At 39.1% G+C, this 13,315-nt stretch overlaps 1 protein-coding gene across 1 annotated transcript in view; it reads right to left on the bottom strand.

Moving 5' to 3' along the window:
* Nucleotides 1-13,315, bottom strand: part of XKR4 (XK related 4) — a 221,715-nt gene that overhangs the window by 73,978 nt on the left and 134,422 nt on the right. The window contains exon 2 of the mRNA XM_040550442.1: nt 7,669-7,868. Coding sequence (XP_040406376.1) covers nt 7,669-7,868 — 200 coding nt within the window. The remainder of the gene's footprint in view (nt 1-7,668; nt 7,869-13,315) is intronic.

Genomic DNA, 13,315 nt, shown 5'->3' with positions numbered 1-13,315 from the left:
TCAGATATATGCTGGAGACCAAATGCTACTGAAGACAGACCAGATATTCTGGAGTGTGACAACTGACAGATTTTCTGACAGAAAGCAGAGATGCTTCTTTCTAAACTTATTTATAGAAAGTATTGAGCTTGTTGTAGAATGGCTAATTGTAAAAAAAAAAAAAAAAAAAGCATTAGATCACATGAATATTTGTTCAATTTAACAAACTGAAGAGATAAACAAAAATAGATACGTAGTCAGTCTATCTATAAGAAATTTAGGGAAATGAGTGAAGGCCACACAAATTAATTGTTCAGGGACTTCTTTGTGGAGGAGGCTTGGATTTTCTTTAAGTCAAAACACAGAGGAATTTTTGGATCTTTTAAACTCTGAAAAAGGAAAAACTTCTGGAAAAGTCTCAGAACGTAGCTGTATGCAAACCCACCTCAAAAACAATGCCAAGATAGAAATGGAAAAAGGATGATCAACAATAAAACAGTACCTTGAAGGTCAGTTTTCAATAAGGGCACTTGAATCAATGGATAAAATATAGAACCAGCTAATGGGAAAAGAGAACAGAAGATGAGTCTGCATTAGATAGAAGCAGAATTTCAAGCTTCATGTTGTCACTCAGTGGAACTAGAAAATCTCTGTTCTGGGATCCTGAAAGAGCCAGCGTATGAAATCTTGCTTCTGGTGAGAAGCATCTTAAATTAGTCCATCCACTTAAAACTGGTATCATGTGACTGGAAATGTGATGCATTACACAAGTAATGGGCTAAAACAGACCTACAATGAGAGCTTCAAAACAAAATATCATAGCTTTAGAGCAGCTTTTAAATTAAAAACTAATTGAAGATGAAGGTAACGTATATTTTCCAAAAAAAAAAGTAGATCATAACAGAGCCACAGAGTGGAGACCAACTTGATATCTTTCTTTTGTAACTTCTATCTCAACAAATAAAATGTGGGAGATCTAATCTATCAAAACTTTGGTAGAATAACTATTAGTATGCTGGTGGGAAAATACTGGTAAAGTGTGAGAAGAGGGGGATTTGTAGAAGATAGATAAGACAGGTAAATGAATTTGCTTAAAAAAATAAGACTGCAGGATTCTCTTGAAATGCTATTGAAAAACTCTTGGACTGGAGAAGGATTACTATTAATTTTTTCTTTACTGATTACACTTGGAACCAGTCTTCTCTGAATATTTCTCTTACTGACCTTGGTTTTAAGAAGCAATATAAGGTTTTGGGAGACATTATCGATGTAGAAAAGGAAAGTGATATGTGGAAAATTCACAAGAACCTTGCAGTTTGGAAAAATAAAATAAAATTTAAAAAAAAGAGATGAAATTAGATTACATGCATTTAGTTGTTAATAAAAAAATTTAATGTAATTGAAGCCTCATCAGAGTGATATGACACCAGAAGAGCCTGTGTGTTTTAAAGGATCATGAAATAACTAGCATTAACCAGTGCAATGTCTGAGTCAACAGGGAATTACAATTCTAGGTCATACCTAGTGAGATATTGCAAGTAGAAATATGAGAGTACTGGCAAAATGCAATCTAAGATAATCTGTGGTCTTGGTCACCCATATTCCCCAATGATGAATTCAAACTGGAACTGATGAATTAAAACTGCAAAGTCTATGAAGATAATCAAGAGAATGCAGAACCTCTCATGAGATGAGAGAAAAACAGCAGAATGAACGACTTTCTTTGCACAGTGTCTCCTATTCCCTAATTCTGTCTGTCTATCACAATAGTCCCACTGGGTAGGGGAGAGCAATGCAATGGCTCATATGGAAGGATACATGCTTGGGCTGGCTAGTGGCTGGTGCCAAACAAAATGGATAATGGCTGAAATCTGCCCGCTTTGTCCCTTTGTGGAGGGTCTAATTTGTTTCTTTTTTTCTTTTTTTTTCTTTTTTTTCTTTCTCCTCTGACTAGCCTGTTGGTTTGTTTTGATTTATTTATTTTCCACAACATTTAAAGAAACTTGATTATCTTTGAGATTTCTGCTGTATTTTTATATTCGATTGAAATAGTACAATAGTTCAAAAGTTGTTTAAAGTCAAGAACAAAGGACAGAAATGGACTATCTGATCACAGAATCATCATTTCCACGGGGAACAAGTGTAAAAATAGGGATAGGTTAAGAATAAATAGGGACAGACCACTGACGATATTAAAAAGGCGGGACAACAGCAGAAGGTCTTTATCAATCAGAGAATTAAACTTCCAGCTGGTATATTGAGGACAGAGGATATAACTAGTTTTAAGATTCTAATCAGGTTATGAAATGGATTGTATGCCATGATTGCCTTCAGGAAGTCCTCTCTCGTCCTATCAGAAACACAGATGTGCTAATATGATGGCTCTACCCTAATGAGTGCAAGACAACATTTTAAGATTTGCGAGGGGGACATATTGATCAGTTTAAGTCATTTATAGATGACACATTTACTCCATAGTGTACCATATTTGTTCATCTTTGTCACTGAAAATCTGTTTTGCCAAGTTGCAGGCAGATTCTGTGACTATTGCTTGTTCTGCTTTTCTTTCTCTCCGGGTGAGAGAATATAATCCGGTGCTGGATTGCAGTGGTGCAGAACCTTGACAGCACACAGAAAAGCAGTGGCAGCTTGCCCAGAACTCAAGAGCTGCACCTTATTTCCATACAAATATACTTTGAATTGTATAAGATTTTCCATCAGAATTCATTTTTGTTTTATTTATTTATTTAAAGAACACTGCAGATGTACACAGCATTTTACACAGCAATCCAAAATTGTTGTGAAGGTCGCGAAACAGGAAAAAGCCTTGTAAAGCACAGCGTTGTCCTCACAAAAAAAAAAAAAAAAAAAAAAAAAAAAAAAAAAAAAGAAGACTTAAATGACTTTCAGTTTATTGTACTGATGTGAAAAGAGTTTGAATTCCTGATGCGTGAGGATGAGTTTTGCCAGAGGAGTTTATAATGAACTAGCTAACACATAATTTCCTTCAGTCAGATAAAGCTAGGACCTAACAGCCATGTCATAAACTACCAGCAAGTCTCTGAAATTCTTGCTCAGCTCAGGCAGGAACAGTGACCTGTTTGGAGCAGAAAGTCTAGAGAGTGATCCTTGGTGGCACTGTGGATATTTGTGTGTCAGCACACAAACAGTGTTGGAGTTTCCAGCAGAGTTGGTAGAAAATGGGAAGATGGCTGGCCAGAGAGATTTCATGGAAATGTGGTTTCAGCAGAATCCAGTGGCCCTGTGAGTGTGTGTGTGGTAACTTCAACAAAACTTGATGAATTTATCATTTGCTTCTGCACTACTGTCAGTCTGTATAAAGAACTGTAGCTTTATATGATAAAAAACTTTGATTAGACTTTGATCAAAATTTGATAGAGACTTTGATAAATAGTACTGTATGGAGAAGCCAGAGCAAACTCCCCAGGGTCTGATGGAGAATAAAATGTCAAGTGCTGACTAGCCAGCGTAATATGCAGTAAACAGGAATGAGAAACTAATCTATAATTTAAACAATGTCTTAATTAATACAATATACATAATGAAATGTATGGTAAACCCAGGGAGGAATCTTGTCTATCTGCTCATCTAGGAGCAGCTACAACACCATGCCCTTGAATAAGATAGCAGTAAGTCTATGCTAACATAAAGGAGTTCCAGTCAGAACTGTAGGCTGTTGCTTGCTTGTTTTCACAAATGTTAACACAGGGAGTCTCTAAAATCAAATGTAACTGTGGGAAAACCCAAAGAAATAGAACGAAAAGGCCCAGGGATGTTTGCTAGTCTGAAGGAAGGGTTCCAAAATGATGTGACACGGGAAGGGATAGCCCTGACCTATGCTGACCTTATGTCCCCCTCCCTCTCCAGTGCTGACACTATGAACGAATTTATTGGGTAATCCTATAATCCAAACACATTCAACTTTGTTATTTCATCTCTCTGTGGACTGAAGAACCAAAGGTCCAATGAAGGGCCTGGTTGCCCAGCCCTGGGAGTGCAATTGAAAATATGGAGAGAAGTGCTCAAGCACACAAGGAGTTTCAGGTGGTTGGTATAGGCTTGCACTGAGATCATTTTGCTCACCCTGGCCTCTGGGATATTGCTGTTAGACTGTTTCTAGTAGCTGAGCTAGCTCATCTGCAGACAGCTTAGACACTCTATCCACATATATGTCCTTATGCGAACAGATGGATGTAGGATGAGCATCATTTTTTTCTGTGGACTTTCTGCTATTGTCCCCCACACATACAGAGTTGCCTCATTCCTCATACAGTTCCCACCAAGAATAAGGCTGGTGAAGCTAGTGACTCCCACCATGAAGCTTCTTAGATTACTTTTCTACAGAGTAATTACAAAAAAGGCAATGCAGTTTGGAGGTGCTGCTGGCTCAGCAGAGAAGCTGCTGGGAGTGCTGTGCTCAGAGCGCATGAAGAGAAAAGAAGGGAAACAGACTCCCACGAGGAAAAGAATGAGGAATTACTTATTTTCTAGGGACTTCTGTCTTCTAGACAGTAGATATTTCCTCAGACACAAACGTCCAGGGTGGAGAAGGTGGAGGTAATAGGTAAAATGAGTGAGAGAAGATTAGCAGACCTCCACTTTATTACAACATCAAAATGAACTTGTTTATCTTCTTGAGCAATTAGTGCTCAGAAACCATCAGCTTCCCCCATAATCTGTTTCACTCCTTCCACTCTGGGAGGGAGATGGCTGCTGGCTGCAGGCAGAATAAGAAAGATCATTGCCTCTAATTTTTCAAGTTTTGTTGAAATCTTAAAGAATAAAATTTGAAGTTAATAAGCAGGAGATTTTGATACTATTTTATCAATATTCAGATTTCTTTGGGTACCAATGCCTAAGAATGAAGGCACTCTGTATTGACTGTCTGTGGCCTCCTACCTAAGCAATGTTTTGCTGCAGCAGTCACGGTACAGTGATACACAGTCCTTGCTAGAAGTTAACAATGCATTTTCTTAATTCATACTTAGGGAGCCCAAGCAAGTGCTAAAGAATCCTTGTGGTGCATCCTCTGGGCTTTTGAAATGGCCCTCCCTGCACTGTATGGAAGACTGAGAGGGAGGATTTGCATGCATCACATTGCATTTTTCTTGATCTTCATAAGGACTTCTGCACATGTCAGTATGTATTTTTACCTTTATTAGCAAAGCTTAAGGACTGAAAGAAGCAGGAAAATGCACCTAGCCAACACCCATTATAAAACAGGGGATCTACAGCGATGCTGACAGCATTCTCCTGTTGGGAATAAGGCTATATTGGTGCATTTAGAATGGAATAAATGAAGTTTCATAAATAAAATATTTAACAGTTTTTCTTGTGGGCATTAATGGCTTTATATTAGAAATACTCTGCTGAGAGACCAAAACGTTTCTGATATCCTTCGCTCCCCATGCCAAATTTGTGGTTTGTAATGTAAGCACACTTTTAAAGAGGTGGACCGGCAATGTCAGCACTTCCCAATTGTCATGATAATGCTATCCTGTGGGAGAGAGAGCTAAAGGAACGATAACAAAAAACAAGCAGCTTTCTCTAAACAAAGAAAATCAATCAAAACCTCTGTTCATTGATCCTTGTTAGAAATATCTGTAACAGGCTCAGTGAGCGGACAGCTAGCTGAAGCATGTACAGTATGGATAGCCTTTTTAAACACCCAGTTGAAGCATGATACCACTGAGAGAAATTATGTTCTCCTTATGCAACCTCACAGCAAATCTGCCAGCCTATAGTACAATGCATTATCTTTAGCATTTCTTTAAAGAAGTACAGAGAATAGAAAAAAGATTTTCACAGCTGGCAACATATGTTAAATATTAAGTTTCATCAGGAGAATATAATGGTACCACTGTTTAAGAAAATGCTACAAGCTTGTTTAGTTTTCCTAATTTTTTTATATGGGGCCATTTCTCCTGGGATGCTGGAAGAAAATGGGGGAAGGTCGGATCAGTAAATATTGTCAGCCTTCTCAGCTGAAATGCATAATTATAGTTTTATCCCTTTCTGGTTTCTGATATACAGATTTTACAGAGTTGATTGCAGGCTTCAGGAACAATTTTTGCCTTCTAAATTGAAATTTCAGGTTTTCTCTAATTAACAACCATTTACAGAGTACATCTCAGGCTTAGTGCCTACTCACCAGCCACATTTCTCATAAACAGATCTGTTATTGCACAACAATGAGTGTGAGAGGGCTTCTGTATTAATAGTTTATGAAGATAGCTCAATTACAGCTGACCGTACAGTATTCAGGCTATGTTAATCTCCTGAGTCTCTCTCTGGAGCATCTTTTTCTGGAGGGTCAAAGCTTCTTGAAGTGATAATAGCATCTCCTGAACAATAAGGGTTTGGACTTGGTGTGGGGCAGCAGCATTTTGAGAAATAGCTGTAGGAAGTCCTTAGGCAACTAATTAAAATAGAAACTTTGGCTTTCTTTTCCCCTTAAGGTGACGGAGTTTCAGATCTAAAGAAACAAATCAAAACAAAACAAAACAAAACAAACCACCACAGGAACCAGGAGAGCCTGTATTAGACATCAGTTCAAAGTCGAGTAAATGGAAAACCTCTGATCCATCCACAGGAAACTGCCCAGAATCAAGGTTTTCGCAGTTACCCCTTTATTCCCAGTTCCTTTACACCTAAACAGTCTCACCACATGTTTACTCATAATAAGATGATGAGACTGAGAGCTTCTTGGAGCAAGGTGCTGTCACAGTTCAATCTTGTACAGTGGCAAGCACATGAATTTTCTTAAAAACAAATAGCAAAAGTGTTGTATTTCTTTCCTCCCTCTGTCGTCCCCCCCCCACACCCACCCAGTCCTCCCTTCCCCTCTTCACTGCCTCATGACATTTGTGACACCGGGATCCCAAGTTCTCATTCACTTCATTCACTTGCCAATAATTTCTGCCCACATGCAGCCACAAGACAAAACAATGGTACAACATGAAAGGAAAGCTGCCAGATATCCAAAAGTAGCACCAAAAAAGAAGTGGAGAATGAGGTATTTTTATACCTGTTCCAGTGACTGACAATCCCCTGGAAGGACATGTGCATGCATTTACCATTTTAAAGAAGTAATCATGCTTGCTGAAAGCATCAGCCTTAGGAGAAAACCCAGAGCTTGAAGGAATGAGTGTTCTTGTAATGCTCAGCAGCTGACTTGTATTATTTCAGATAAACATGGCCGAGAACTGATGGACATGTATTCCACAGATTCTGGCATTTTCTTCACAGAATAGCTGCTTTCTGCTGTGCTGTTTTCTGTTTTGCATAATACCCTATGAACATCATTACTGGAGTTCGGAGGGTTTTGAGCATTCAGAAAAAGAAGCATAGGGAGAGGAGCAGTAATTTGATTGATGCAATTTTCACATTGGCCTGGTGGATAATCAGAAGAGCTCTTCTATTACAAGATGTGCAGAAAGCAAAACATTGTAAATCCTACCCACAATCCAGGGCCAATAAGAAACACTAAAAACTCCAACAGCACAGGCTTTCTTGACAGAGTCATAGTTAACGGCTTAATAGCTTAATAGCAGCTAGCAGGCGAGATCTGCTCTTATGCAAGGGACACAGCAGTTTGAAAGGATAAATATGTATAGGAATTACATCTTCCTAAAATGATAAAAACAAATAGATTAAATGAACCCCTACCTTGGAGAGCCTGAAGTGTACGAGTCTGCACAACAATACAGAGCTGCAGGACCAGCTGTGGTGCACTTTCCAGAAACGTGGCTAGCAAATGCAGCATACTCACATCTGCATACTCATACACCATTTTCCAATAAAACCGCCATCTGTCATTCTCTCCACTCCGTCGACTCCGGATACCCAAATATATAGTGTGGAAATACCTGGAAATAAAAAAGAGAGGTTATAGAAATGCAGAATGATGTACCTGTAGGTAACACTTGTGCTTGAAAATAACCCACATTTTCCCAATGTACTTCCATGTAATGAATGTTTATTTAAAAGGAATGTCATCCTGCTATTTATAATAGTTGATGTGGTAAGAGTAAACTAAACCACAGACAAGACTTGCCTTCATGAAACTGTTCAAAAAACTTAGTATTATCTTATTTGTTAAATAGTATTCCTTTCAAAGACAGTTTTCTGAACTGAAATGTGAGGGGGATGTGTTGATTATATGGCCTCCCTCAGAGATTTTTTTCAAATAATGGAAGGAAAAATAGCTGATTCTACAATGGCCTCTACTGCAAAGACCGCAGACTACAAAGAATGGAGCCCATTTCCATGTGGCTCTATTTCACCTTGGGAGACCACCTGCACTGTCAGCCTGGGCCCTTGCTATTGCTTAGATCATAGCCCTGCTTCTCCACAGCTCTAGTGAGTTTATTATTATGTTTCAGATACTGATAAATGTATAGTGCTTTTTCTCATAGGTTGCCTGTTTTAGAAGGAGAGAAGATCTAGCAGTGAGCTTCTATTTTAGGAGAGGTGGAGATGTGGCTGTGAGTCCCCTTGGTTATTGGAAATGACTCACTAAGAGCTCTCACGTGCCACAGCAGCAGGGAGCAGCAGCAGGAGCCAGGAGCCCAACAGGCTGCTGCTGCTGATAGTGGTAATCAGCAGATGAGAGAAGTAATGGGCAGAAAGCACGTGTCAGCTGAATTGTTTCTGAATGCTATGTCTGTCTGTCTGTAGGTCAGGCTGAGTCTTCTCTGGCCTCTCCTCTCTCAGATACATATTCTTCATCGTAACCATCCCACCAAGTTCCTGAAGGAAGCAGGAAATTTCTGCTAAGAAATCTCTATTCCGTGGTAATTCTTGGGTAAGATTTTCATCCCAAATCAGACCAAAATAAAACAAAATAGAACAAAACTTTTAAAATATTCTGGAACTGAAATCCCACAAGTTGTAGTTTCATACACAGAAAAAAAGAATGATGTTCAGTTCCTGACAGAGCCAGGCTCGGCATCAGGTAGACCAGGAGCTCTCTTCTAGTTGCCTAGAAGCCATGAAGTCCTTAGCACACAGTGGGTCCAAGTAACAGCCTTGGAAAAGGGAACCTGCAATGTTGCACATTGTTGAGGGGAGCTAAAACCTTTTTTGGTACTTAGGCAAATAGATCACATGGGTCAGCCCTTGGAAGAGTGTCACATGCAAGTTTTTATATCCTGAACAGCCACCTAACAACAACAACAACAAAAACACCCATTGCCTGACAATATCTCAGATTGTCTGTCAGAACAGCCCAAGATTCAGTTGTCCCAGCAAATGACCACTGTCCTTGTACCCAATGCACATATCACAGCAGAGCAACAGCTTCACTCAGGACCATGCATCAAACACAAACAAGGAGTAGCACAAAGAACTGAGAACACATATCTGAGCCTGCAGCATTTCTGCTGCACATTGTAGCAGTATATAAGGAAAACACACTAAATTCACACTGAAATTAGAATTATATCAGGTGGTTCTGAATTTTATCAAAGTTCCATCTGGGAGTGAAGTAGCAATGAACGACTCAGAGACCAAGACCACAGAGGTACAGAAAGAAAGATATCAACCCCACCTCTCATGCAAATAAACTGAGCAGGTCCAGATGGGTTAGAGTATACTGGGATAACAGGGGCTCTCCGTGTCCTCAAGGTTAGGTAGGGTGAAATGGCCTGATGCCCAGTTCTCAAAGAAGCCATGGAGGTGGAAAACCATCTTTTCCATATAGTTCTGCTAGTGTGGTCTGTTGGATCCCCAGGTTCTCAGGTGCAATCAGTTTAGTTGTTCCTAGACCTCCCTAGTGTCCTGCCCCACAACAGGGACAGGTAAGACTTGCATATCATTCTGCAGTTTGTGTTTTGTGTTTGTTTGCTTTTGGCCTGTCACATATGTCCTTTCAAGGGGTGCACCTGGGAATATTGCACACAGTGGGGCAGACAGCATCTTCAGCATCCTTCTTTTGAGCTATCACTAACCCTTGCTATAAATATCTAAAGTAGCTTTGGCTGCCGAGCATTGTGCCAGGAGGCTCCAGCCCTGCCAATGGAGCCATCTGCAACTTCAGTTCTACAGCATTTGTGCAAAAAATACTTTTCCTATTATGAAAATGACATGCTGTGCCAGGCAACGTCCCCGAGGGTTCTTTACCTGCTCTGCAGAGTGGTTGTGCATGGCAAATACTTTGTGATTAATGAACCCTTATGGAAATATTTCCTCTCCCATTGCACTTTATTGTGAAACATTGGCAGTGAGTTATTGGGGATTGGGGAGTCATTGCTCTTCGTCTACTTAGCTCTCTGCAATTTAGACACAAGAGGCAGAAGAAGATACTTTCTCTTTTTACACACTGGGGACCAAATTTCAGCCCAAGTTGTTTTTTTTTTTCTTTTTTTTTTTTTTTTTCTGTCCTATCAATTTTGGCCAAATTAATTGCAGGCTGAAATGAGCATTTACACACATAATTACTGTCACTGATTTATAGGCACAATCAGGTGATTAGACAGCTAAACATTCTCATTTGCATCCACAATTAATTGTACCAGCAATTGATGTTGGTGCAAATTAGCAGTTATTAAATAAAAAGATGGTCTAATAAAATGCTTCATATATCAGACTTTTTACCCACAGTGAAATTAAAAAAAAAAAAAGTACTTATTTTGTTGTGGTTTCTAAATATAGCTTAACACTGCAGTAATGACACATTCCATTTTATATATATATGCGTTATGTAATCGCATCTTAGACACTCACAAGAGTCCTGTTGTCAGCAAATGTTATTCAGACACACTCAGAGGTAGTTCCTGCCCTGAAGAGTTTTTCTTATTCTGGTCCTCTGGTATCATTCTGGTGGAACTCATATTTTTTTTCCTGAGGCCTGGTTGTGGCTCTTACATACAGCCATTCAAGAAAGAAATAGGAAGAATTAATGACAGTTCTGCATTGGAAACTATCGTAGGTTCATGTGGAGCAAATTGTTGCCAATGCACATGGAGTTGCAGGTGCGTTATTGTTTCAGTTGTGATTACATCTAGAGACCTCAACTATAGCCTTGTGCAGGTGCTGTACAATATACAAAAGCTTCCTATCCATTTCCCCAAAGAACATTTAATTGACATGAAGAAATGACAAGGAGTGAAGAAGAGAGAGTTTGAGCATCAGAGGGGGACGGGAAGAAAGGAGGAATGGGAAGTATGGTAACAATACTGCCACCTAGGAAAGTAACCACTTCTGCCATCTAGGAAAGTAAGTACTTCATCTAATAAATCAAGATAGTCTATTAATGTTTCTAATCATGAGAAAAGTCAAAAAGCAAACAAAAAAAAACCCCTCTGCCGCCTCTCTCAAATTCCACAGTTTTATAGCTCTTATATTTGTGGAGAAATCCTTAGAAGTAACAGCATTTCCTATAGCTGGAAAAAGTTAGAAGAGTATAAAATGTACTATGAAAAATTAATACCAGATCTTTTAATTCTTTTCCTTCCTTCCTTCCTTCCTTCCTTCCTTCCTTCCTTCCTTCCTTCCTTCCTTTCTAGACAGACCACAACAAAACCCAAGAGAAGGGAGTAGGAAGCAATATTTCCTATATTGCTAATAATCATATGGCAACTTATATATTGTTATTTGGGGCTTAATGTCTTTTTTACTCTCTGGAGGAAATGGAGAATACTACAGCATTTAATTGTTTTAATTTACTTCAGTATCAAACAGGACAGTATACATACCATTGATAAAGCATAACCCTGAAGGATAAAATTCGAGACAAGATCCCAAGTGACATTTTTTTCCCCATTATATTAATGAAGGAAGGCAGCAAAGTCAGAAACAAGCAGGAAAGCAGACCAGCCTTTATGCTGCACACAATAAATGTTCAGGATGTAAGTCAAATAGAAGCAAAGAGTCACCTATATTTGTGTTTGCAGAAAAATATATATATATTTCTGTGCTAGCAAAAGAGACATTAATTCTGATCAGAAACTCTCCAGAGTTTCAAAAGTCGAGAGTCCTCATTTTACCCCAGGTTCTCATGCTAAACTTGAGGAGGGTCAGCATAGAGTGACATACCTACATTTGAAATACTTCTGGTGACAATTTAATTGCATAATTAAACCATGCCCAATTGCACATTTAATTGAGATGTGGTAGTGTAATTATATGATAATACCAAATATTTATAAGAGTGCTTTCCAAGTTAAAGTGCTTTACAAACATTAATTGATTAACTGGGATGCATGTAAATAATCTCACAGGGTTCATTCCCCAGGAATTGGCAGCTGACCAACGTAATACTTTCCTGTAAGAGTAAGGTATAGCATTTACTCAGCAAATTCAAAGCCAAGTGACGTTTTGTAAGCCCACTGTAGGGATAAGTTGCCCTTATCTGTTGTGCAGAAAATCTCCCTCCTTTCTCCCTTATTCTTAGGAATGTGATAGTTTGTCCTGAATATGTGAATAAATCTCCCCCAGTTCTTGCCACAGTACAAGGCAGACAAAGAGATCCTCAAAATACTTTCCAAACAGGAGACAATTCCTCAGATTTCAGATATTCTGGAAGAGAAAATTGAGATGCCGCTGGCAGCTGGGCTGAAGGCTTCCAACCTGACTACAGCCTGTTCATGTCTCAAAGAACTTTTTCAAGAAAGACCGTAGGTAAATATCCTGGTGTCATTAAAACTGGAGAATTCTGGGAGTAAGAGGAGATCTTGTTTTTTTACTCAGTATTCTTCACAGTAACTGGGTGTCATTTATGCCCATTACTACTTTCTAAGAAATTATTTCAGAAGTTGCTCCATTGTGCTTCACAGACACAATTCCCTTTAGCATAGAAGGCTGAGTCTTGTAATAAATGGAACAGCAAAACCAAATTCTTATTGCTGGTGGACATGTTGTTCCCATGTATGTGGGACTGAGATGTTCTCTTTGCATATAGTTTGGCTCAGTCAATGTCTTTCAGTCTTCTGAGGTCCTCTGGGCTTCTTATCCCAAAGTTTTCCATTTGCACTCACCTCCTTTCTTCCACCTGCACACTTTATTGCAAATCTTTAGCCAGAAATTGAGATTTTGGAGATTAAGAAGAGTTATATTCAGTTCCTTTTCATTTAGAAAATGTACGCAAGTATCTGCATGCACAAGCACCAAGACATACGAAAGCCCAGCCTGGCTATGGCTCTGAGCACTTCTTGCTACAGATTTTCACCTTAATGAAACCATCCATCTGATGGTAATATACGCAGCTCTGGAAAAAAGCCTTCGGTTTAGAAGTGTCAAAGATTACATTGCTACCATGTGCTTAATCTAAAAAGTCCTTAGGATGATACACATGAATGGGAGACCATTTGCATTC

This window comes from Cygnus olor, chromosome 2 (genome assembly GCF_009769625.2).
Source record: "Cygnus olor isolate bCygOlo1 chromosome 2, bCygOlo1.pri.v2, whole genome shotgun sequence".
Taxonomy (NCBI): Eukaryota; Metazoa; Chordata; class Aves; order Anseriformes; family Anatidae; genus Cygnus; species Cygnus olor.
The sequence above is the reverse complement of the archived record's forward strand: the minus strand, read 5'-3'. Positions and strand labels throughout refer to the sequence as shown.